General features: G+C 29.3%; 1 protein-coding gene across 2 annotated transcripts; it reads right to left on the bottom strand.

Annotated features, from left to right (window-relative positions):
* Positions 1-24939: 24939 nt before the first annotated feature.
* Positions 24940-27596, bottom strand: LOC111290418 (carbonic anhydrase 2-like). 2 transcript variants are annotated; one of them, XM_022881718.2, is made up of 10 exons: positions 27476-27596; positions 26942-26988; positions 26836-26867; positions 26550-26690; positions 26320-26368; positions 26067-26183; positions 25860-25913; positions 25611-25705; positions 25398-25503; positions 24940-25279 (listed from the first exon to the last, which is right to left on the bottom strand). In XM_022881718.2, the coding sequence occupies exons 4-10, from the start codon at positions 26675-26677 to the stop codon at positions 25124-25126; spliced, it is 705 nt and encodes a 234-aa protein (XP_022737453.2). In that variant the 5' UTR covers positions 26678-26690; positions 26836-26867; positions 26942-26988; positions 27476-27596; the 3' UTR covers positions 24940-25123. The 2 variants fall into 2 exon arrangements, with proteins under 2 accessions (XP_022737453.2, XP_022737454.2); XM_022881719.2 differs by lacking the exon at positions 26836-26867.
* Positions 27597-27906: the final 310 nt, after the last annotated feature.

Here is a 27906-nt window from a genome sequence, read left to right as displayed (position 1 = left end):
GCTTTTTAACGGTGCAAAAAAGTGCTAAACAAACATAAATGGTAACTTTTTTACACATATCAATCGTGAAAACCAAGTTCAATCATTTGAAAAAGTTTAATATAATATATTTAGGCCATCTAAACTATTAAAACTTAAATATAATTGCAAAATAACATTTTTACCTTTTAATGGCATAAAAAAGTCTTAAAAAGATATAAACGATAACTTTTTCGCACATATCAATTGTGGAAACCAAGTTCAATTATTCAGACAAATTTAATATTAAGTATTAAAACTATCTAAACTGTTGAAACAAAATAATAAATGCAAATTTGCATTTTGGCCCTTTAACAGCATAAAAAATCTGAAATAGACATAAACGATAACATTTTTCACACATATCAACCATGCAAACTAAGTTCTATCATTCGAACAAGTTTAATATCATTTATTAAAGCTATCTAAACTATTAAAATGGAATAATAAAAGCAAATTTACATTTTGACCTCTTAACGGCACAAAAAATGCTAAACAGACATAAACAATAACATTTTCACATATCAATCGTGAAAACCAAGTTTAATCATTCAGATAAGTTTAATATCATGTATTTAAGCTATCTAAATTGTTAAAACATAAATATAACTACAAAATTAAATTTTTACCTTTTAACAGAACAAACAAAGTCCTAACAAGATATAAATGATAACTTTTCACACATATCAACGTGCAAACCAAGTTCAATCATTCAAAAAAATTTAATATAATGTATTGAAGCTATTCAAATTGTTAAAATAAAAAAATAACTACATATTTAAAATTTTGCCATTTAATGACACAAAAAGTGCTAAATGGATATAAACGATAACTTTCGTATTTGATGTGTTACTTACCTTTTTTTTTTTGTTTTCTTGTAAAACTTTTTGATCAACTTATATGGCTATATTTTTGTTGCCTTCTGCTAGCAATCCAAATTTTTTATCTTTCTTGTCATAAAAAACAATCCCATGTATATATCAGAAATACAAATATTACCAACTAAAAACATAAAAACACCTTTTTTATTAAAAATAATATTAAAAGTTATAAATTAGTACCTCTTTTTTCCTTGAGAACAAAAATCTAACCAACTACTCATATTGCTACCTAATCACACCATGAGGTAGATTATCTATAGTGGCCTCTATATTACTATTTCGATCGAAATAGTTTTTCTTCAAATTATGCTTATAGTCTTTCCATTTCTTTTCGAATGACCTAGGCACAAATGAAGTAGGTAGTTTAAGTAAGAGTCTTTACTGTAACAATACAAAAAGAAAAGCTACAATTTATATGTCAACTTTAAAAGAATTAATATTTCTAATATGTAATTAAATATACTAATACCTCAACAAAGTTTAAAGCTTCAGTTTTAACTTCTACTAGAACTTCATGCCATGTTTCATAATATATAGGCAATGTTATACCATTATAGGTAATCATTCCTAAAAATCTAGCTAGCAATTAATACTCTTCACCAATTGGTTGCCTATCAAAGTTTGTAGACACTACAATACACTCGTTCGAAGGTACTACTCACAATTCCTTCAAAGTTATCCTACCTTTGGTCCTCCGTTAACCATTATTATCAACTGCAAAAAAAAAATCAATTAGTAAATTACCAATACTTTAATGATTATAATCAAAATCTAAATATGGGGTTTACGATACCTGCATTCAAATTAAAAATAAAATCAATGGATAGGATATTATCTAAACTTAGACCTCTCGTATTGCCAAATCCAATATTGGTTGAAAGATTAGAAATAACTAAGTTAGAACTGGCCGTAGACACATTTCCTTCCAAAAGATTCAATCCATGGCTAAGATTAACAGGTGTCATAAACGATTCTAAACTAATATCTCTAATATATATCCCCCTCAATCTATCCATTGGCATTGTAACTTAGCTACATTATAAAAGAAAATCAGTTAAAAATTGAAAAGTTCAAACATTGTATATATAACCAACTATATATAAAAAACATACATACAATTTAAAAAGTTAAGAAATCATAACAAAAAATATATAAAGAATGTATTGATTTAATTAAATTAAAAGATAATGTATAATTTACAAGATAATCAATATACAAAAGTGAATGTCACATAAATTATATAAAAGCATTTATAACATTATGTTTGAACATTCTATTACAAAATATAAATGATCCATCATGGTTTATAAATATCTTCATCAACATCTTCGCGGACCCATTAAGTAGATGTACTAAAGATATTTTCATCTAAGTTTTGGTAAGCAAAAGAAAAACATTTAATTTCATATTCAACATTATTTCTGGTATCTAACCCCATATCAAATAAGTCCCTAGGTGTGTTGCGAAGAATAACAAACCAATGTGATTCTTTGGGGTCTTCAGAATAAAAAAACTTGTTTGACTTGAGAGAAAAAAACATAAAGTTCGTAAATAAGTTATTGTCTGATGTGAATTAATCGAGAAAAATTCATGAATGTAAATTCAAACTGATCTTTCTTAATACTCATTGTAGATACCTCATTCTGTCTGGGGGTCTACAAGATCAACTTTGACAATTAAAAAATTAAAAAAATAATAAAAATGAAAAAACAAAAAAAGGTGTTTGAGTTTGCATAAAACTGGGCTGGTAGAGTTTAGATTGGATTTAAAGATTGAATCTCAATCACAAGAAAGAATTGAGATTAATCAGAAACTCCTCTGATCAATCCTTATAAATAAACGCTGGAACACACAAGAAGGGGGGAGAAAAAAAATTGACAATAGGCAAGGGAACGTAAAGCTGCTGGCACTAAAAAAAAAAAAAAAAAAAGAGGAACCGAAAAAAAGACTGGGCAGCAAGAACATAAGAAGCTAGCAGGAACAAAAAAATAGTGAAGGTAATAGTGGAGGGGAACCACATACGTGTGAAGCAAGTGCCTTAATGTGCTTTGATGCTTTAGTGTCATGTGATAGGCACATTGATTTGGTAGAATTTCATCCCAAAGGCTCACCTCAACTTTAGTACTTTTACTTGCTTTTATTTTTCTTTTTTTTCAAATTCTTTAACTGTTTGGTACTTATTTTTGTTCTCTTTATTTGATTGTTTATTCATTTGTTTTGTTTTATGCATAATTGTTTATTTATTCACTTTGTTTTATGGTTTTCATTATTTGATATTAAATTTAATAAAATAATAAAAAATAAATATTTTGGAATAAATATTAATCATCCAATGATGAAATTTATAAAAATTTCAAATGGCAAATTTTTATGAAATTCCTAGGTGAGAAATTTTGTTTAAATTTATCCCAAATGGTGGAATAATTTAGATAAAATTTCAATAACAATAATTAATATTTATTTTCAAACCAAAAAAATTAAAAAATTAAAAATAATAAAAAATATAAAAATATAAAATTTTTGAAATTAAATACAAATTACCTAAGGATGAGATTCTTAGAAATTTCAAATTGTAAATTCCTAAGAAATCTCTAGGTGAAAAATTTTCTCTAAATTTGGCCTAAATGGTGGAATGATTTAGATGAAATTTCAATGCAAGTAATTGTATTCTTTTCCACATAAAAATTTGGATTGAAAATATTTGATAATTTTCTAAGAATGAGATTCTTAGAAATTTCAAATGGTAAATTTTTAAGAAATCTCTAGGTGAGAAATTTTCTCTAAATTTGACCCAAATGGTGAAATAATTTAGATGAAATTTCAATAAAAATAATTGTCATATTATTTTCTTTCCAAGAAAAAAAAAGGAATTTCTAAATAGGCCCAAATGGTGGAAATTTTAGAAATTCAAAAGAAAAAATATTTCTAATTTGGCCCAAATGGTGGAATAATTAGATTTATTTTCAATAAAAATGGTAATAATAAAAAATAATAAAAAAAATCTTTTTCCGACGATGGAACCTCTTCAAGAAATCAAATGGGATTCTTGAATACTCTTGAGGTGAGGAAGAATTTTTTTGAAAGCACTGCCAGTTTGATGGAGAATCTTAAAAATTGTTTCCAATATTTAACATAAAATTTGAGGCCATTAGATTCTAAACCTTAGGATAAATTCGAAATAATATGGTACCATCCTTTGGATGGGCATGTGGGGGTGCTATAACCTTCCCCACATGTAACCGAACTCTCGAACCCTATTATGGTTAGTAGACCTAAACATATTCTTTTAGGGACTCATAGTCAAGCTTAGGAGTTCATTAAAATGATAGATTCCCCAGGTGACCAATCACACCTAATAAAAGATTGGTGGTGACTCCATTCATTTGTTAAATCTAGCTATAGATTTTTGAATCTAACTGTTATGATAGTTTGACGACTCCACTGGGGACATTAGAGAGTCAAGCCATAATTTCTGAATTTATCCTATCCTTTGAACTAATGGCTTTAAGTTATTTGTTTACTAACATTTTTCCTTTTTTGGTTTCTTATTTGATTTATGGGATTGATAATTTTGTGTTCCTTCACACATACTACCATATGCATTTGCATTACATGGGCTCTATACCTAAGCTCAATCCCTCTTAGGAGGAAGTAAAGTACATACGCTCTCGTGAGATGATAATCTCTACAATAGCTAGCAAAATACTCACACTCAAATTGAATCCTTTTCGTTGGTAGCCTGTGATGGGTGAGGATTGGACTGCTTTACTAATCTGTGATAGACAATGATGTAACGAACAATTTGGGAACCTTTTAGTGGTTAAAATTTTCTAACCCTACATATAGTTCACCCCTAAGAAACCAACTTAAGCCTTTCCTATCCATTAATAGATACAACCCAAAATTAGGGCACAAAAAGGAATAATTTGTTATCTAACCATTTTGTCTGCTTAATTTTATGCATCTATATGTCATTTCATTCTCATGTTCTAGCATTATCATATCATGATCATATTTAACATTATCGTTTGCATAATTTTCATATAGGAAATATTTACCGCATATCAGTTATTGATAAATCAGATCTCACACTTACATCCATGAAAAGCTAAATGCAACTAAAGTCTACATCAGTCCACTGTGAGTCCGCTCATCAATTGAAAATTAAGTCAGAAGAGGGTCAAGAAAACAAGGAGATTGCTTGCTTAAGGATTTTGTTTCATCATTACCCGAAAGAGTTTATCTAGAGCTATAGCAAAATGATCTATCCGACTTAAGCAGTATATGGAGATGCATGAATAGAATAAGATAGGAGGAATTTAAGAATAGATATGGAGCCATAGCTTCACTGTTACAGGTGTAAGTGGATAATAATTTGATTAGGGCTATCATTCAGTTTTGGGATCCTTCATATAGATATTTTGTTTTCAATGAAGTAGACATGGTGCCCATAATTGAAAAGTATATGGTCCTACTTCGTTTCAATCTAGCAAACCCAGACAAGATTTACTGGGCCAACAAGGTAGGCTATCGTAAAAAACTAGTGCAAATGCTTGGACTTAGTTTACCTCAGGTCGATTCATGTGTCAAGATAAAAGGTGAAAGTAAGGCTATTCCATGAAATTTTTTACGAAATTTCATCCAGGGGCACATAGATGATGATCACGGATTACTAAAGCAGTAAACAAAGTCAATTTTGCAAGCCATACCTTCGTTCCAATATCCTCATCAAAGAATTATGCTACAGTACATGGACTCAAGCAAAGTCAAAAAAGGAATGGGTTTTCTATTTTCGAGCCCTTGATAGTCAAGGGATAGTTTGGAGAGCACCTTGGATGCGTCATGATACGATGTTATACAGTTATGGAAATCAACCATGGGTATTTTTATTAAGCCTATGGGGTGCTATTACTTATGCTCCAGCTTTAGTGAAAAGACAATCCGGGTGTGAGCAATTCATTTTAGAAACCTATGGAAGTTTATAAGGGGGCATTAGAAATAAAGAATGATGTTTAGAACTTTAGAACATTGCTTTGACTTTATTAGGATGTAATTTTGAATTTTTATTTAATAAAGTTTCAAATGGAGATTTCTTTTATCAATATCGATGATATGGCAAACATTAGTACATTTCATGCATACATTTGCATATCATACATAGTTTCTAATTGTAATTGTGATACTAAAGGTTCAAGGATAGCTCCATCTAGTAGAAACCCCGTCCATCGATATAATACAAGATCCAAGGCTAGACAAATAGAGCAAAAAAATTCTCACCGATTTGAAAAATTGGAAAAAGCTCAAAAAAAGATTACGAATGAGTTAAGTAAAATTTTGGATGCTCTCAACAAATTAAATAAGGGAAAAGGAATAGAATAGAACACAAGCCAACAAGGCCCTGCATCGCAAGAAGTGACTGACCCCTTATATCCACCTGGTTTTGATCAACTTCAAGTCCAGTCTACACAAGAGGTTCCACCACAACACTTTACATATCCTATATATCATGGAATGCCATCAACCTCTAATTCAAGGGATTACCATAACTATATGAATCCTATCTTTACTGAAAAGGTAGTTGAACCAATTCAAATATTTGATCTGAATGAACTGAAAGGAAAAGACAAAGAAAAGATAAAAGTGGAAGCTCAGAAAAATTTCAAAATTAGTATGCTAAAACAAAGGCTATGGGTTGTGGAAAGAATTGGTTTCTATGGTTCAGTTGATGCTACTGGGCTTTGCTTAGTCCTTGATGTGGTCATTCCTCTTAAGTTCAAAGTACCAAAATTTGAAAAATATGATGGCACAAAGTGCCCAAAAAGTCATATTACCATGTATTATCGAAAGATGATAGCCCATGCTCATGACAAAAAGCTACTAATGCATGTTTTCCAAGACAGTTTTATTGGTTTTACTGTTAAATGGTATATCCAGTTAGACAGAACTCGCATCTATTCCTGGAGTGACATGGCCCATGATTTTATCAGTCAATATCGACATATCATGGATTTGGCCCCTGATCATTTGTCTTTACAAAACCTGAAGAAAAAGGCTAATAAGACTTTTAAAGAGTATGCCCAGAGGTAGAGGGATATTGCTTCTCAAGTACAGCCTCCTCTGACTGAGAAAAAAATTATAGTATTGTTTGTCAGTACTTTGAAATCTCTTTATTATAAAAAGATGATAGGGAATGCAACAAAAAATTTTAACGACATGGTGATTTTTGAAGAAATTATTGAAAGTGCCATCAAAAATGGCAAGCTGAAAAGAGGAAAAACCAAGAAGGCATAAAAAAAAAAAGAAACTGAAGCTTAAGTTGTAAGCTTTGATAGACAACAATTCAAGGGTTATCAACCCTATCCACCCTAAGGTTACTCTCCATACTATCCTACTGTGAATAATGCCTCATCCTACCCATACCAGCTAACTTCCTAACCACCTTATTCATCCACATACCGATTAATTTTTAGCCCTTAAGATCTTTCATTAGCCTTAACATTCAAACTCCGGCAAGAGCTCAAATTCGCCCTACTAACCTAGCAAGTGGTTCACGAGAGCAACGGATTACTCGAGAAAAATTTGTATTTGATCCAATACCCATGACTTATACAGAGTTATATCGAGAACTCTATAATAGCCATTTGATTGCTCCCAGGCGTGTGGAGCTACTCAAGCCACCCTATCCTAAGTGGTATGATCCTACAGCCCACTACGACTACCACTATGGAATTACTGGTCATTCTACTAAAAATTACACTGCTTTAAAGCATAAGGTGCAATGGTTAATCAATGATGGAATGGTAAGTTTTGATCAAGAAAGAGCAACAATACCTAATATTAGTGGCAACCCATTACCAAATCATAATGCTCTGAGTGAAAATCTAGAACACATTGGTCAGAAAGGGTCTGGAGAGTCACAATGAATTGAGGGGCAAGATGTCAATAAAGATTCTTCACCTGATCGCATAAGAGGACAATTTTGGAGAATAGAGATAAGGCTGGTTGGAATTTTCTTGTCATTTTAAGATTTTTTTCAAAGTAATGTGAGGATTTCTTTTAAGCAATAGGATTTCATTTGTTATTATTTTAATAAAAGGCAAGGGTAATTTATTTCATTACATTTTCTCTTTCGTTATCCCATGCTTTGTTAACTTTCTTAAATTTCAAGTGATGAATGTTTAGACAATGATAGCAATAATTCTGGGATTTAATTTTGAGAACTCATTCACATCGATCTGACGAGACTATTTGAGTAAAAAAAAACCAGCTACTAATAGATGTGAAATTAATATATCTTAAAGATGTGCAGTCTTTTATACAGATCTATGAGCTTGTTTTTGTTCAATAGATGATGTTCAAGGAAATCATTCACATTTGAGATAAAAACGATCATTTTTCTTTTATGATTTGAAAAACCATTCATTGCTACCCCTTTGAGCCTGTTATGATTTCTTTTTTTAAAAGAACTCCGATCAAAGATCACCCTCCACACTGGAGGGTAATTTTTGAGAAAAAAAATAGCCTAAAGATCAAAAGAGGTCTAAAAAAAAAGAAAAAAAAACAAAGAAAAATGCTACAAATGATTTGGGGTAAAGAAATGAGAATCTTTTTATGAAGAATGAGATAGAAAAATGGAAAAGTAGTAAAATGATATAGAGTTGGGCAAAATGCCAAGCTGCATCAAGTGATGATCCTTTGGTTTTGAACCCTTTAAACATATATATTGAGTCTATTTTATCCATTTCTTTCATTACCTCATACCATGGCCTACATTATAACCTTGAAAAGTCCATTTGAATCAAGTGTGAATGCTCGAGTTAAATAATCATATGTTGGGCAAAGGAGTGCTCATGATGGAATCATGTTATTGCTCTAAAGATTAATGTGTGAGAGATATCAACAATGGATAAAAGATGAGAAAAAAATGGTGAAAGGTGAAAAAAAAAAGAAAAAAAGGGGAAAATAAAAAAAGAGAAAAAAAAATAAAATGAGGAAAAAAGAAGACTCAAATTAAAAACCCAAAAGGATAATTTGGGTAGACCAAATCTTTAAGCTGAAAGTTAAATGAACAGTTTAACTATATAGAAGATCAATGCATCTAAAGATCCTTCAAAGCTAGGATAAAGTTTGATGAGCTCAAAATGATTTTGACAATCAATGGAATGAGTTTTTGAAAAAAATCTTGAATTAATGTTCAAAATTGTTTGAATATTTATTTGTCCCAATGTCATACATCCAACTTGCTTCTTTTCCCATTTACTTTGGTACCAAGACTCACTTCTTATTCTCTCAATGCATCTTTCACTCTTTTGTCTTCACATCTTTAAAATGAATTGAGAAAATGCTTGATTGCATTGTATTTGTCAAGAATTGAAATGATAATGAATGAATGAATATGTGCTTAAAAGAGTCTTGCATTCATTTGAAAAAAAATCCAAGATGATAAAAAAAAATGAAGAGATCGTAAAAGTCTGAGAAGGATGATTTGAGATAACATGTGGTGTGGTCAAATAATGAAAATGGTGATAGGTTGGCCAACAAATGAAGAGAATGCAAAAACTTGAAGAGGTGATATGACCAAGTGATGAATTGGTCGACATGACTTACGAGTTATGATTGAATGATGAAAATAATATGGATCAGTGGATAAAGTGGTTAGGGTTAAGAAACCTATGAGTGTAACCTAGTGACGGACGATGAAGTTTGTTCGGAATGGTTAATGTTAAGACACCTATGAGTAGTGACCCAGTGATGGTGGATGAAACTTGTTCTGAAATTTATTAGTGCTGAAAAGCCCATAAATGATGGTCAAGTGATGATCGATTGATGAAATTTGTCCTAAAGTATTGAGAAACTGAACAAGGAAGAAATGCCAAATGATGGAGTTTTGAGAGCCATATTACCATAATTATTTAGGATTTCATGACATTATTGACATCCGCATTACACGTATCATGTTGGCATCGTTGCTTGAATAGTACATACACATAATTTGATGAATTAAACTTTGTTTGGACATGCATGGCGCTATGAGAATCTAGGTTGTTGCATTTGTATCATTAAGAAGGCGTTTGCATATTTGGTAATGACATTCATTCATGTAAATTTTTAAGTCACTTGAAAAACAAATTGTGAATATTTTGATGAGAATTTTTGAGAACTCAAATGAGAATCTTTGAGTCTCAAAATGAGAATCTTCGAGAAGTGAAACCCTAAAGTTCATCGAATGTGAATCTTCGAACAAATGAAAAGTTTTGAACTTTTGGATGTGAATCTCCAAAATACAAAGCTTTAACTTTTGGGATATGAATTTCTAATGTTTTAAATGAGAACCTTTGAACTTAGATGTGAAATTCTAAGTTTTATTGCATGTGAGCCTTTGAACTCAAACGAGAAGCTTTGAATTTTTGGATGTGAATCTCCAAAATTCAAATGAAAAGCTTTAGATTTTTGGATATGAATTTCAAGTTTGCCAAATGAAAACCTTTGAAAAGTCTTGAACTTTTGGATGTGAATCTCCAAAATTCAAATAAGGATCTTTAAATGTTGGATACGAGTCTTGCAAGTTACAAATGTAAATCTCGAGATATTACAAATTTGAATGAAATTGAAATTTTGAGAATCAAATTTCAGTAAATTCTTACGAAGTTGAAAGATTCTTGTGAATCTGAACCTCTGAATGTTGAACTCAAATTGTGAATCCTTGAGTTCCCATTACAAAATTTCTTCAGTCACGATCTATAACTCTTTTGGACATGATTATTAAGGAGCAATTTATTTTTCAAAATCGTGGTACCTCTATTTAGAAGAGCAATTTATTTTTCAAAGTCGTGGTTGCCTCTATTTAGAAGAGTAATTTACTTTCAAAAGTTGTGGTGTCTCTATTTAGAGGAGAAATTTACTTTCCAAAAGTTAAGGTGCCTCTGTTTAGAGGAGCAATTTACTTTCAAAGTTGTGATGCCTTTATTTAGAGGAGCAATTTGCTTTCCAAAGTCGTTGAGCCTTTGTTTAGAGGAGCTTTGTTTATTTTCAAAGACGTTGAGCCTCTGTTTAGAGGAGCTTTATTTATTTTCAAAGTCGTTGAGCCTCTATTTAGAGGAGCTTTGTTTATTTTCAAAAGTCATTGAGCCTCTATTTAGAGAAGCTTTGTTATTTTTTCTTTTTTAAAAAAAGTGTCAAATTGATTAGGTTGTCTACATCTTTGCACAATTTCTGTTTCACAGAAAATGCGTAAAGAGGGGCAGCTATAGACAATCCAATCTGTTTGGGGGTCTACAAGATCAACTTTGACAATTAAAAAATTAAAAAAATAAAAAAATGAAAAAATAAAAAAAAGGTGTTTGAGTTTGTATAAAACTGGGCTGGTAGAGTTTGAATTGGATTCAAAGATTGAATCTCAATCATAAGAAGGAATTGAGATTGATCAGAAACTCCTCCGATCAATCCTTATAAATAAACGTTGGAACATACAAGAAGGGGGGAGAAAAAAATTGACAGCAGGTAAGGGAACGTGAAGCTGCTGGCATCAAAAGAAAAAGAAAAAGAAAAGGTACCAAAAAGAAGACTGGCCAACAAGAACAGAAGAAGTTAGCAAGAACCAAAAAATAGTGAAGGCAATAGTGGAGGGGAACCACATGTGTGTGGAGCAAGTGCCTTAGTGTGCTTTGATGCCTTAGTATCATGTGATAAGCTAGCACATTGATTTGGTAGAATTTCATCCCAAAGGCTCACGTTAACTTTGGTACTTTTACTTGCTTTTATTTTATTTTATTTTTTTTCAAATTCTTTAATTCTTTGGTACTTATTTTTTTTTCTCTTTATTTGATTGTTTATTCATTTGTTTTATGCATAATTGTTTATTTATTCACTGTGTTTTATGGTTTTCATTATTTGATATTAAATTTTATAAAATAATAAAAATAAAAATTTTGGGAATAAATATTAATCATCCAATGATGGAATTTATAAAAATTTCAAATGACAAATTTTTATGAAATCCCTAGGTGAGAAATTTTTTTTAAATTTATCCCAAATGGTGGAATAATTGAGATAAAATTTCAATAACAATAATTAATATTTATTTTCAAACCAAAAAAATTAAAAAATTTAAAATAATAAAAAACATAAAAATATAAAATTTTTGAAATTAAATACAAATTACCCAAGGATGAGATTCTTAAAATTTTCAAATGGTAAATTCCTAAGAAATCTTTAGGTGAGAAATTTCCTCTGAATTTGGCCCAAATGGTGGAATGATTTGGATGAAATTTCAATACAAGTAATTGTATTCTTTTTCACATAAAAATTTGGATTGAAAATATTTGATAATTATCTAAGGATGAGATTCTTAGAAATTTCAAATGGTAAATTTTTAAGAAATCTCTAGGTGTGAAATTTTCTCTAAATTTGACCCAAATGGTGAAATAATTTAGATGAAATTTCAATAAAAATAATTGTCATATTATTTTTTTTTCAAGAAAAAAAATTTTCTAAATAGGCGCAAATGGTGGAAATTTTAGAAATTCAACAGAAAAAATATTTATAATTTAGCCCAAATGGTGGAATAATTAGATTTACTTTCAACAAAAATGGTAATAATAAAAAATAATAAATAAATTTTTTTCCGACGATGGAGCCTCTTCAAGAAATCAAATGGGATTCTTGAATACTCTTGAGGTGAGGAAGAATTTTTTTTAGAGTACTACCAAATTGATGGAGAATCTTAAAAATTGTTTTCAATATTTAACATAAAATTTGAAGCCATTAAATTCTAAACCTTAGGATAAATTCGAAATAATATGGTACCATCCTTTGGATGGGCATGTGGGGGTGCTATAACCTTTCACACATGTAACCGAACTCCCGAACCCTGTTCTGATTCATAAACCTGAACCTATTCTTTTAGGGACCCATAGTCAAGCTTAGGAGTTCCTTAAAAGGATAGATTCCCTAGGTGACCAACCACACCTAATAAAAGATTGGTGGTGACTCCATTCATTTGTTAAATATAGCTATAGATTTTCGATTCTAACTGTTATGACACTCATCGTACTATTTACATCAGCCCAATCATACTGAAATAATATAACTTTTATCTTGTCATAATAATCCAACTCAATGATGTCATTAATCATGCTATAGTGGTTAACATTTTCCTTCAAAAAGTTGTGTCCCTAGCACTAGCATAGCTAATAGTTGACGAAGAAACAATAACTCTTAAATTTTATGTTTTTCTAAATCTCTCATGAGATTTAGTGTGAAATCTAAATCCATTGATAATGAACCCTTTGTATGGTTTCATAATCCTATTTGAAACTTGTGAAAGATACTTAACCTTTTCACTAACAAGCCTTTCACTCCAAACCTATAAAGATGAAATAAAATATATATTATAAAACATTTATTTATACCCTAAGCATTTTATATACAATTCTTAAAATGGAAAATATGGTATTACTTACAATTTTTCCTAACCATTCATGAAAATTTTCGGTGAACAACTTATCAAGCCTCAAATGTTTGATCGTCAATAATGTATATGAGCTCTCAAATTGTTTCTATACTCACTACATGCATCAAATTAAAGTATTAACAGTAAAAACAAAGTTTATAAATTATGGTTAATGGAATGAATGATTTCCTATAACAAATAACTTATGTGCGAAATGATTCAATTGAGTCATGATGAAAAAGAACATATCAATGTGTCTGTACCCAAGATTTATCATCTGACTCCACCATTTTCAGCTTTGCCTATTAGTTGTCAAAAACTTTCAAAAAGATAAGTGTAGGCAAAATCAATATGCTATACATAAAGATTTTTTTATGGTCTATTAAATCTTGTTTCAACATCTTTCAAATACCGAGAACAAAATTTCATACACTCATTTGCTAAATATCCTTCAGCAATAAAATCTTTTGGATAGCATTTGTTGCAATAATAAGACTTTAACCTCCTTAAAAACCTAAAGCATAAAACATTTGTCATAGACCTTTTTAATTAGAATGGTATCATAAATGCTAACAACTTATTAACAAATAATACATTTTGATAGGATACATCCATCAATAATTAACTGGTCCACTGACTTTTGCTTCATATGGAAGGTGGATAACCAAATGCATCATAATAGTGAAGAAGTTTGAAGGAAAAATCTTCTCTAAATTGCATAAAATAATCATGGCTCGATCTTGAAGTTTGCCAAGCTCTCCACATTCAAAACTTCCCCACAGAAAGCTTTAAATATGTTACTTAATTCATTACAACTGAAGTGACTTTTTTTGACATTGATGAACTAAAGCAAGGGGAAGTAAGTCCTACATCAAGATGTGGTAATTATGTGACTTCAATGAAGAAAATTTTTGTTCTTTCAAATTTACAAATCTTGATATATTTGACGCATAGCCATCCAAGACTTTTACATTTTTCAACACCTTGCAAAACACATCTTTTTCACTTTTAGACATCTTAAAACAAGCAAGAAGCAATCAAGATTTGCTATTAAGAAGCAACTTCAAATAAAGGTCAAGGCGAATCCTCATGTCAACTAAATCAAGCCAACTCTTTAAGTCATCCATTGATCTTCTATTCACATTGAGTATTATCTTGATAAAATTTTCTCAAACATTCTTCTCTATATGCATCATATCAAGGTTATGATATAGTAAATTATATCTCTAATAAGTTAAGTAAAAAAAGATGTTTTTTTTCTATAACTTTGACTCATTAGGGTCATTTTTTTCATCTTCCTCCTCATCACTTTGAATATCAACATTATCAACTTGAGTATCAGCATCACTAACTTAAGGAATAAAAAGCTAGATGCCTTCAAAGATCTCTCTCACTATTTTTCTTGATTAAGTCATTTTTCTATAAATGAAATTGATATCTTTTAACTTTGACAAGATATCAAACCCAATAATTAGTAATGGCACTCTCTTTAACTCTTCAGTTTTATCAAAGAGATGTTTTTGAAATCTAAATCAATGATTATCTTCTAACCATCTACGATGTGCCATATAACTAAACTTCCTACCATTATGTAACCACTTCAAACATGTCTGCATAGCATAACATGGACAAGCAAAATGACCTTTGGTGCTCCAACCAAATAAATTTGCATAAGCAAGAAAATTGTTGATAGTCCATAATAAGGCAGCACACATGTTGAAGTTTTTTTTTTTTTAGGCATCATAAGTCTCAACTCTTTTTCATAATTGCTTTAACTCTTCAATCAAATGCTGTTAATAGATGTCTATATCATTTCCTGGACCTTTTTCCCTAGGAGTTATCATAGACAAAAAAATAATTGTTGTTTCATGGCAATCCATATTGGTAAATTGTAAGGAATCAATACAACTAGTCAAGTACTATAAGAAATACTCATTACTTTGAATGGATTGAATCCGTCAGATGCTAGTCCAAGCATAACATTTTGAGGATCAAAACCAAAGTTTAAAAACCTAGAGTAAAATGATTTTCATGACAAAGAATCAGCAAGATGCCTCAATGATCCATCATCTGTTCACTCAATGATCCATCATCTATTCACTCATTATGATGCCATCTCATAGAATTTATAGTTTTGAAAGATAGAAAGAGTCGTTAAAGTCTCGGTATTAATGAAAAATATCGTAAAACTTTTACAAGCTTTTTTTAACATAAATTTCATCATCATCTTCATTCAACATTTTTTCAAGATTTGTGTTCAACTAACAAGAATTACCACACACATAACAAGATTGTTGGTTTGTTCTATCATTCCAATATAACGTGCAATCATTAGGATAACTATAAAACTCATTGATCATCTTTTTTGAATCTTTACAAGATTTAAGGTTTCTGTAAAGAAAAACATTTCTTCCAATCATATAAGCATTTCAAATGAAAAAGATGTATACAGAAAGATAATCTTGAATGCTTAAATCTCTCGTAAAGTTTTTCATTTATATCCTTAAGCAATTTATAAAACTTTAATGCTTCTCCACTAGGTTATTGGTCACTTACACCTATCCTATGTTTACCGAAATCATTCATTTTAACATTTGACTCATTAAATCCATTATTTCGAGGAGAAAGATTATGAAAATATTGGTTATAAATGTTGAAAACATCCCGCGACATACCTTCTATGTCATGTTGTCTAATAGAATCATGTTGATATTGGAGAGCCCTTAAAGTTGAAATAACTCTACTTACTGACCTTGACCGTATAGACTCTCTATGAAAATATCAATTAACATATCATGAGATAAATTCAATACAAACTAAATTTTTTAAAACAACTTCACAAATTTGTCATCAATATTAGCACACCTCAAACATGGGTATAATATCATATTATCTTCACTTACATTATTAAATGCAAAATTAAGAAAATTTTCCACTCATTCTCGATACTCTTGACTTAATCTTGACTTTTGCATTCAACTCTTATCCGTTTAGTACTTGCTACATTATCAAACCAAAATTATATAACTAATTATATGAAAACAAACTCTAACACACTTAATTAGATTAAATATTACACTTAAATTAGTAACAAACTTAGATCTCCTAACAAGTTACTTGAATTAATCAAAGATGATTATTTGTTGAAAAGAGAAATACCTTCACAAATTCAAAACACTAGTGGCCAAAGACACAATTAATAGAAATTAAGCAAATGATTACGAGCAAGCCTTAATCTAAAACTAAAAATAAAGAAAAAAAAAAGAAATATATTAGTATTTTTACAGATTAATATACAAAATAAGAAAAAAATTGAAAACAAATAGTCAAACAAAAGCTAAAAAAAAAATTGGCAAAAAAGCATTCGACAAATAGTTGTTTAAAACACCTCTATCTTTACCATCCTTAACAATAGGGTGAAATGAACCACCTTAACAATATCTTTGAGCCATAGTTGAATTTTGATCGACTCTTTGGACTGACTGAAAGAGCTAATATTTAAATTATTAAGGAAGTTACAACATTAATTTTTCAAATATTTGATTATATATATTTAGTAAGGTTGTGTTTAAAGTATAAACCTTACAAAATGATAGTGCTAAGATTTTTATTTTCCTTTTGGTACATAAAAATGCTAAGATTTAATTTTATTAGTATTTGATTAAAACATTGATGCTTGATATATATATATATATAGTAGATCACATATAGTAACACAATTTTTACTATGATATAAAAAAGAGTGAACTAACTAAACTATTCTTTTTCAACATATAATGTTAAAACTATTTCAAATAAAAAAATCAGTTGGCTCATATATTATGTTATATATCTACAATAAATCACTCGTAACAAATGAGGCATGGGATGAAAACAAAGATTATTTCCCTTAATCAATTGTGAATTCATTTAATCACTTAGACAGGCATTCATTTTAGCATCAATCTGATGTGCCCTTATTTGATGCTCACAAATAGTAATTGATAGCAATCCCTCCTTGATCATTTTTATACTTAAATATATTTTGATTCTAATCACTTACCATCCCCTAACTTCCTTTTCAAGGGATTGATATTTCTAAAGCATGCATTCTAATGTTGCATGTAAAATAGCAGATCAATTCATAATTTTTGCATTAACACAAAATACAATAATTGGCAATCCATTCAACTTGTAATTTGGAGACAACATGACAATTTTTCTTAGAATATATATTTAGCATCTTAATTTTTCCAGTAAAAACCTAAAACCATATCTAGTTATAGTGATCAGTCACATAGTTGATAGAATAAATAAATTAACATTTTGTATGTTAGTTTGTGAAACTGCAAGTGAAAGTGATTGGGGAGGGAAATGGGCAGGACAATAAATAAATTAAGCCTTATAGGCTTGCTTCTACTATGATTGAAGTAGAAGTGACAGAGTTTTCAAAAAAATATACAGAGAAAAGAACTGTTAAAGTAGTAAGAGTTGGGCAGTCTAAGAACGAAGGTTGAAGAGCTCAAGCTAAAGTTCAATTTAAAGCCATTGAAAATGTTGAAAAAATCTTGCATTGGGCAGCTAACCAAGCTCTTTGGTACAATGATTCTTATTTGAAAACCTAGACATTGAACTGTGACAATATCCCACAACCAAAGTCACAATTCTTACATAGCAAGATGATTTGATGTTGCATTTTTGGTTGTTAAGTTTCAAAAGAAAAGTTTTCTATCCTTTGGAAACAGGCTCATGTCTCCTTCAAGTTTGGTCAGAAATTGGATAAATTATACTTTTTTCTATCTTATAATTCTATGAACTACAAACTTGAACTGTTCAACGATAATGTGTGGCAAATTATGTTACATTATCCATCTGATCAAACAAATAAGAAAACCTATATAGAAAATAAAACATGAAATAACCCTAGATTTACTGCATTAATGGAAGGATAAGGGGAGAGTCTGACAGAAAAAGAAATCTAAAAAACAGAAACCTGTTTCCTTTAATGTTATGGGGAATGACCTGTTTCCTTCTTCTTCTTTTTTTAAATAAAAGAATAGTAGTAATATAAAATGAATATGATATAACAGAGGATGAGAAATGAAGGGAGATAATCTTGGAATGATTTTTTACAGAAACAAATCAAGCCTTGCCTCAAGCACTACTGAGAGGAAATTTAGGTGGAAAGAAAATCCACAAAAAAAAAACAAGAAAACCAAGGCCGTAAATAGAGACAAAATCCATCAAAAAATAAGAGGAATTAGGTTGAAAATGAAATGAATCAACTGCAAAAGATGTAGAACATGGTAGGAAAAACAAAGAAAATTGGCAGAAAATGGGGTTCAAGAATTTGGGAGAAATTTTAATGGCATTTCTTTTTCAAAAACGCCACTAAATATCCTATTTAATACCGTTTTCTTTTAAAAAAAACCATTAAATACACTTAAAAAGCAAAGCTTTATGTTACTAAAAATAATTTGCCAGCATTTACTACAAAAATGTCACTAAATCTATAAACATCTTAAAAATTAGCGGTGTTTGTTAAAAAAAAGTCATTAAAAAATTTAGCATACCACGTTTTTCCTTTATAGAAAATTATATATTTGTATTTAATAAATTTTTACAATTATATGGCGGCACTATATAACAAAACGCCACAAAATGAAGGTTTTTTAGTGATGTTTTTTAACATAAATGCTACTATATAGATAATTAGCAACGTTTTTTACAAAAGCACAGCTAAATTTTAAAATCAAACAAGTAAATGCCGCAAAAAAAAAAGCCACAAAATGTTTTTTTTCCTATAATGTTAAACTTAATATGGGAGTACACATTAATAAGAATGATGTCAAATATAATCACACTCTATTCTTTCTTTATTTTAGTAAACTCATGCTTTCTAAAGTCTCTTTCTGAGACTTTCATGCCAACTCATAAAAATTTACAAATCTATTTCATTATGGACACTATTAACCATAATTTTATCATGAGCAAAACCATATCCAACACCCAAATGGGTCAAATAGCGTTCATCTTGCTATTTTTTTTTTCATAAAATTTTTAAATCACTCATGGCTTCCAAAATGAATATAATTTTATACTTTCACTATATCTCAAAACTTTTAATAAATCATGAGATCTAATCCTTTTATGCAAGCCATGATTATTATTAAATAAAATTTTAAAAAATATCACTTTTACGCAAAGACCACTGAAAAAAATTATTTGTGTATTATATACAAATAAATCATTTTCAAACTTATCAAAAGCACTATTCATTTAAGAGTCATACCTTATTCTCCTTGAATAACTCATTTAGTGATCAATTCCAAGATTGAAGTTATTGAAAACCATCATTATTATCAAGTTCATATATTAATGGTGCATATATAAGCTCTTATCGATACCCTTACCATGAAATTATAAGAACTCATGTACCACAAAGACTTATACACTTTTATTTCCAATGTTATGCATATAGATGCCATATATGCTAATACGATCATTTGAGTTTCCATTCAAACAATCATCTATTTTCATCTTCTTAATATATGGCAAATCATGCATATGTTCCCAATGATATTATAAATTGAAATTTAACACACATCTTTACTTTTGGAACATAATTGCATTTTGCACATAAATATATATTTTATGGTTAATAGTTTAACCTTTTCAAGTGCAATGCTTTTTCAATAATATTCCATAATCATTAAGTGATTAATCATACCATGTATAGACACCCAATTTTGTCTAGGGTTAATTTTGTAATATAATTATTATTTGGTTAGGTTTTTTGTTAAATAAAAAAAAAAAGGAAAGAAATGTTTTATTGAAATTTGAAGAAGGTTTAATTCTAATTGGGTTATTAAATTGAAAGTGTTATAATTGAAAAATGATTGTAAAAGAGTATTGGTTTTAAGAGGTGGATTTGAATTAAAAATCTAAATATGAATATGATAAGGAGATTCAAACTTAGAAAAAAAACCTTTTCCTATTGCAATTAGGATTACAAGTCTATAAAAAGACCCAATTATGATCAATGAGAAAAGATCAAACAATAGGCAGAAACAATATAAAAAAATAGGCAAAGAAAAAAAATTAGTCAACACGAAAGTTGGCAAGAAGAAAGCAAAAATTATAAGAAAATTTGGATAGTATTGTTTTCTTGTTAATTTTTTAGAAAAGTAGTTGATTAGACTATAGGATTAATTAGGAATTAAGAGGGTTTAGAATTCAGGAAAACGAAAAAAAGTTCAATTTTGGCTTTTTTTGTTTCATGGTTTTTGGAAAATTTTGGGAATTTTCTAGGTTGGTTGAATTTTTCGATCAATTTCCTAGCAACTTCTTGCCAGAATCTATGTTATTCCATTGTGATCTAGGTTTGCGTTGAACATCCAGCCAGCAGTCACCTATTTAGAGAGAAGCTAGAGAATTTTGGTTGAAGAAGGAGAAAGTTAAATAGGAAAAGTGAGGAAAAAAAATATTTTAGCCTTTTATACCTTTCATAAATGGCACCATTTCAATCTTAAAAAAATTTTGCAACCCACACCTAACCCAACTGTGAGCAACACACCTACCTAGGTACAACCCGACTCGTTTGGCATGAAATCATTTTTTTATTTTCTTTGATTTTTTTATTTGATTTGATTTTATTATTTTTTTTATTCTTTTATTTATATTTTGATTAATTTATTATTTAATATTCATAAAATTTTTACTTGGTCAAATAAAATAAAATAATTAGGGATAAATAAAATTTCATCCAATGATGAAATTTTAAGAGAGTTATGGGCATGTAATTTTCTTTAAATTTTCTAGGTGATGGGACCTTTTCTAAATTCGATCAAAGCATTAGAGAATTTAGAAATTGATCTCAATATAAAAAATTATATTTATTTCTAATTTGAAAAATTAAAATTGGGAATAAATTGTGATGATTTTATGATTGATTAATTGTAATTATGATTATTGTATTTTATTGATTTGTATATTCTATTAAATTGTATTAAATTGTGTGTTTCACTAAGTATATCTTTCATAAAATATTTAATAAATCCGACAACAAAGCCTCTACAAGGAAACGAGCGTGTTACTTGAATACTCTTGAGGTGAAAAATATTTTTAGGGGATCGACCAAAATATTGGAGAAAATCAAAAAAAATATGTCCGATATTAAAATACTTAAAAAATAGATAAATTAATAAAAATGAATTAGGAATAAGAGACCATTGAATTATGGCTAAAAAATAATTTAAGATTAATTGGTACCAATTTGTGAGTATTGTAGGAGTGTTATAACCTTCCTTATATGTAACCAAACTCTCAAACTCAACTCTGTTGAAAATACCAAAACTTATTCCTTTTAGGGACCCTTAGTCAAGCTTAGGACCTCATTAGAAATAATAAATTCACTTAGATGACCGATCACATCTAGTTAAAAAAGATTGATGGTGACTCTATATTTTGTATTTATTGGATTAGTTCTAGGACTATACACATTATGACACCATGAATAATCAAAATGATTACTATTATTAATTTAATAATAATCCCAGGTAACGATAATCAATTATTAAGTCAATACTAATCCCATGTTCCAATGATTACTTTCGCAAACTCAAAATTGAAGATGTATACAATAAATGAAAATAAATTTATGCACTTCACAATATACATATCATGGCCATTACTAAAATTAAATAAATATTGAAATCACCTATTATCCAAATATAAAGGTATTTCAATTTTCATGCCATGATATCTTACAGTAAAATTGTGTTTCTTGCATATATCAATAAATTTGTTGATTAGTACTCTAAAAAGATTCAATTTATAAGTTTTAATCATCTACTCCACATACATACTTTCATTAACATTTCTTTTATCATTTGGCAATGGGTTTCCATGAAAATTATGGAATGAAAATAACAAATCTATCTATTCTATATGCAATTAAAGACAACATCATTCCATTAAAGCATAATAAATATTTAATTAACCCAATTTCAAGCCTATTTCATTGAATATGGAAAAAATGATTACATTAAAAAAACAAATAAACTTATCTCAAGTAGATATAATAATTAACATGCATACACTTTAATAAAAATGTCTATCAAACTGAGTTAATATCCTTACTAGAATGACATATAAAATAAATTTTATACTAATTTTGAATAAAATTAAAGAAAAACTTATCTAACATTATGGTAGAGAATTATTTCTCTCCGTCATAGTGTTTTAAGAATTCGGAGATTCACCAATGCATATCTAATTTTTTTTCCCTTGCATCTCCATAAATACAAAATGTAAAAATTTATTTATAATTGCCTTTAAATTATTAGGAAAAATAAATAAGAGAAAAGAAATAATATTAAATAATTTTAGTTTCAAGGTGTGAATAACACTATTTTGTAAGCAATTATACTTCTAGGATACAATAAAACTTTAAAATTTTTCAAACAGAAGTAATAAAAATGATTATACTTAAAAATCTTATTTATAAAAAATAAATAGATATAAACTTCAATTCAAATAGTTAACTTTTTATATAATCATTACGTTTATGAATAATAATCTATTTATATTCAAATAGTGATCATTTATCATATAATAATTATTTTTATTTAAACATAATTATTTAAAATATAAATAAAATTAATACAAGAATTAATTTTATTCAACAATAACTAAATTTTTTTATTCAATGTGAGATATATCATATTTTAAACTATCAATATTTATCAAGTTAAAAGTAGCATGCGATGTCAACGTTGAGGATTTTGGAATATGAAGGCTTAAAATAGAGAATATGGGCCATTTAATTTAGACTTGACGGGCTTTAGGAAAATAGTTAGTTTAGGCTTGGTGAAGACTTTGATGGTTAAATAACATGGGTGAGTTTTGCTTAAGCAGCACGAATGGCCACGATCCTAAGATGTCGTTGCTTAAGCCTGTCAACTTCTTGTAGTTTATGCTAGTATTATTACTATGACTGCTACTAGTAAGGATATCATGTGTGTTCGACATGCCAAAGAATTCAAACCTTTAACCAGGAAGTCTAATATAACATATAATAAATTTAGAAAAAACCAAAAAATTAGCAAAGCTTCAGCTCATTTTCATGATAAACCACTTAAATTGTAGCCTTTTAATGAAAATTTGTTAAAAATATTTAATAATTAAAAGCTACTTAATTTATTCCATCAATCTTTTTTAAGCAAACAAAATTCATTTAATGACATTAACCTCACATTCTTCTCTTTTTCACTACTTAATTTCCTTTTTTATCTTTCACAATTGTAAAATACTAAAAAAAAATTTTAAAAAATCTATTTAGCATTTAAATTTCAATAAACTATCAGGGGTTTTACTGTCTTCAGGGTCCATCATTTTCAAAGGGAATGACAGACACAATAATATGAACGAGTTGTTTCTTATAAGAAAGTACTTTTTAATTTTATTTCTTTAATAAGAGTACTTTTAATCTTATTTCTTTAAATAAAAGTAGAACAAAGATTGTTTTTGCTCAATTGAAATAAAGAAATATTGACATGAAATGAAATGCTGCCATCGAATCCAATTAAATTGAAATACTTTTATTTTGGAATAAAGTTTGAAAGTACCTTGGTTAAGTAAATAAATTTACCAGTACTTTAGTTTTAGAAAAAACTCCATTATGAACCACAAATTTCCAATCTTATAACTGTTTACTTGTCCAACCGCTTAAAATTCTAAGACAACAAAAAAATCTAAAATAAAATGAAATCAAGATTCTTTCCCTACAACTAAGTTTCCAAAACAGTTGATGAAGAAGTAATCTTGCAGAAGAGTTAAAGAATACCCAAATCCACAAAATCCATACACTAAAAATCTCTATTACCTCCAAAGCTTGCAAAACCCATGATCCACATTTCCATGTCCATAGACCACAATTAATTCTCAACAATTTTTAACTGCAATTTCCAAAATAAAAATGAAAAATTCATAGCTTAAGGCTGGTTGATTTGTGCTTATAAAATCGTTATGAGAAAATTAGAAAATTTTTTAAGAGTTTTTAGATTTTCATTTGAGCAAATTAATTCTAGAAAGATAAAAGGTGGGGATTGAAGAGAATTTAAACAGGCAATATCTTCAAGTTATGTAGATAAAAACTATGAGTTAAGAGTAGATTAAGAATTAAAAAACAATTGTAATATATATATATAGGTCACATGTTGTATATATATATACATATATATACATATATATGTGTGTGTATATATATATATATATACACACATATATATATAGGTCACATGTTGTATTTAGGGATCCAACAGGGTAAATAAGTTGTCCGGTTATAATCTTAAAAAACGTGTGAGAGGATTGTCTGTGATTCCCTTAGAGACTAACGGATTTCAGCAAAGGATTTTCAACTATCAAACCAACAATGTTTATAGTCAAGATTCAATACTTAATTTTTTTAATTAGAAATTGGGTGCTTAATTTTTCAATGACATTTTTTCAGTTGCCCAACAATAGTCTTGCTTTTGACCTTTGGCACTCCCATGTCAAATTGAAAAACACCAAAAATAAAAGAAAAAGAAAAGAGACAAAGGTAGGAGAGAAAAGAAAGAAAATAAAGCGTAGCATTTCAAAAGAACACAAATTATTTTACAGGAAACAAGCTGCTACATATACATAATTAAAGGACCAATGCAGAGTAAGCTGCTCCGTCTTAATTATTAATTCATAGATGAGACCTCCATCAGTGGCTCAAACTCAAACTATTAGATAGGCAGTGGCATTATTATTCGTGGCATGGTTTTGGCCCCATCTTCCATTGTTTAAAAGTTCCTTCTACAAAGTCATAGTAGCCTCCCCTCAATGTCATAATTCCCTTTTCCACTGCATTTCTCACATATGGATATGTCAGTAGATTTTCCATGGAGTTGTTCACTGATTCCTGCATCATCATAAATCACAATTAATCACTGAATGTGTTTTCTGTTGAACTACTGTTTGCTTTGAACATACCCATATGTTTGATTATCGAAACAAGTTGGGCCTGGCAGCTAGCTTACCTTTTCACACCGCTTGGTTTGTTCTTCTAATGGCATATCGTTAGCCTCTTCCAAGACCTTTCTCTTTGCTGGCAAACCAATTTTTACCCAGTCATCTATGAAGTCACTGCACAATTCAAATATGGATCAAGTGATGAGAAAACATTCTTCATCTTTTATCTGACAAATTAATGGTGGGATTTTCACAATTATCTGTGGAGTTCGTAGCCTTACTATGTATGATTGTGAGAGCAGTGTTCATCTGGAAGCTCCATAAGCCTCTTTATCCCACCACAACGACTATGTCCAATGATGAGGATGTTTTCTACCTGTAAACATCGTTTTCTTCCTTTTATTACACATTATTTCTCTACCATGTAAAATGAGGAACAAAACTTGGGGGAGAGGCGACAAAGTAAAAGAGAAATGATAGTAAAAGTTTAACTCTAAGATTAATATGAAGATAAATATAAAACATTTCACCTCAAGAGCTTTAACAGCATACTCGATGACCGCACCAGTTTCAGTGTGTCTCAACTGTGCAATAAGCAATAAACAATAATTTATCTTTTGTTAATTAATGGGATTTATTTGTTTAAATGAGAATTTAATGATGGTTTTGAGTGGGAGATATAATATCTTTGATTTATAAATTTGGTAAAAATTAATTAAAAAGTTTGGGGAATTAACCTGGTCAAATGGAGGAACCATATTAGCAATATTGCGGGAAACGAAGGCTTCGCCTAGCTTGAAATTCAAAATAATGGAGGGGCTGACTCGGGAATCCGAGCATGCAAAGACCAAAAACTGAACAATGAATTAACAGCAGATTAGCACATTCATCTTGATTAATCATTGTTAAATTACAGAAATTAAAGAACTTCATGAAATTCCATCGCGTAATTCCTAGGCTGGAAACCATTGTTATTGAAGGTGAAGGTACCTTCGGGTGCTGGCCATTTGCAAGTTCATGGAAAATTTCTGGACATTTGCTGCAAAAGGAAAAAAAATGAAATTGGCACTCCAAACAAGAATCTAGCCAGGTGGATATTTTGTACAGGTATAATTGGACCAAAAGTCAATGCTTCAACAGCATTAATTGCTTAAAAAATGAATGCTACAGAGTGAGACAAGGATCAATATTCTAACAGTCGAAGTTCAACATGATCTTACTCAAATAAGTTGTTCTTGAAGAACTGAAAGCCATCCTCAAGCCTTTGAGCATCTTGATCAGCAGAAAGAGGCCTCCCTTGGAGCTCGGAAATAAGCTTCTCATCTTTTCCTTGAACCTGCTCATCCATCTCTTCTTCCTCACTGCAACCAACATAGACAAGAATTGACCGATCTTCATCACAATATTCACAATATATGGGATACATGAAGATAAGAAATGCAAGATTATTAAAGCTTGAACAGTCTGTCGTCCCAAAAAATCATGGCTTTTTTGGATTCAATATACCAAAAAGTCTCCTTAAATCTTCCTGGCAAAATCTACAAAATTAATTAAATTGGTCATAACAAATTAAAATTGAACTATATATACACTGGATAGGGAAAGTATGTACATGAGTATCTTCTTCAGTCCAACAACTACTTCAGCAGATTGCTTTTTCTGCAAATTCACAAAATTTTTACGGTTAGTAAATTTTAATAAGCATGAATATATATGAACTCAACCCTGCAGCTATCAAGTCATAAAGTTTGGACGAAGGGAAATGAACGTGCAAGGAATATGTGCATAGTATTTGCAACATAATATCCATCAACAAATTAAAGCTCAACAACCTAACTAATAAACTACAAGAAAACAGGTTTTTAGCTATGAAAATTTTCGATTGCCAAAATAAATCAGTACTGATGAATTTTTGGTAGAATACTGATGGATTGTTGTGAATTGGATTTTTATCATCGACAAAAGACTTTTAGTGTTTTTATTTTTCCAATGGAAAAATTCAGTCAAAAATTTTTCTAGTAAAAATCACTAATGCCTTGAATAAAATCTTCCTTTAAAATTTATCTATAAATCATTGATATTTATAAAATTGATGCATGCATGCACATTTAATTTTTTGCTTCTCAAAACCAATAAACCAACTAACCTTTTCTAAGGAGCTTAGCTTTGAACTTTTACGAGGAAATTGGATTAAATTTCTAAACACTATATATGTGGCTAACACGTATAGAGATAACAGCTACAAGGATTCACATCATTCAAGCAGGTTCAAGCAGCATTTTATAGGGTGAGTTTAGGCTTTCTAGAACATGGTCCCTTAACAAATGAGAAGGTTTCTCTCGCTAAAAATGACTATAACATGATTTTAGACTTCAGCATTAAGACAATTTTTTTTACCTAGCAAAAACTAACACGTCTTTCCCTTATTTCAATTCTTTATTTTAGGTTGTTGATCAAAGAAATTATTTATGTCCAGTTGTTTCTAGGGATGTTAAAATGGGTAAGATATGGGTATAGAAAGCATTTTTTATTTTCATTCTTTATTTTTATATTATATTTATTTTCGTAGTTATATAT

This window comes from Durio zibethinus, chromosome 11, assembly GCF_047325235.1.
Source record: "Durio zibethinus cultivar Kanyao isolate XHJ-2024 chromosome 11, ASM4732523v1, whole genome shotgun sequence".
Taxonomy (NCBI): Eukaryota; Viridiplantae; Streptophyta; class Magnoliopsida; order Malvales; family Malvaceae; genus Durio; species Durio zibethinus.
Note: the sequence above shows the minus strand (reverse complement) of the source record. Positions and strands in the feature narration are given on the sequence as shown.

Excerpts from the sequence above, each read along its gene's own strand:
- LOC111290418 (XM_022881718.2), bottom strand. The coding sequence starts at position 26,677 with ATGGATGAGCAGGTTCAAGGAAAAGATGAGAAGCTTATTTCCGAGCTC. Across the intron at positions 26,184-26,319 it reads CAAATGGCCAGCACCCGAAG|TTTTTGGTCTTTGCATGCTC; the intron begins GTACCTTCACCT and ends TTCATTGTTCAG. Across the intron at positions 25,914-26,066 it reads TGGTTCCTCCATTTGACCAG|TTGAGACACACTGAAACTGG; the intron begins GTTAATTCCCCA and ends CTTATTGCACAG.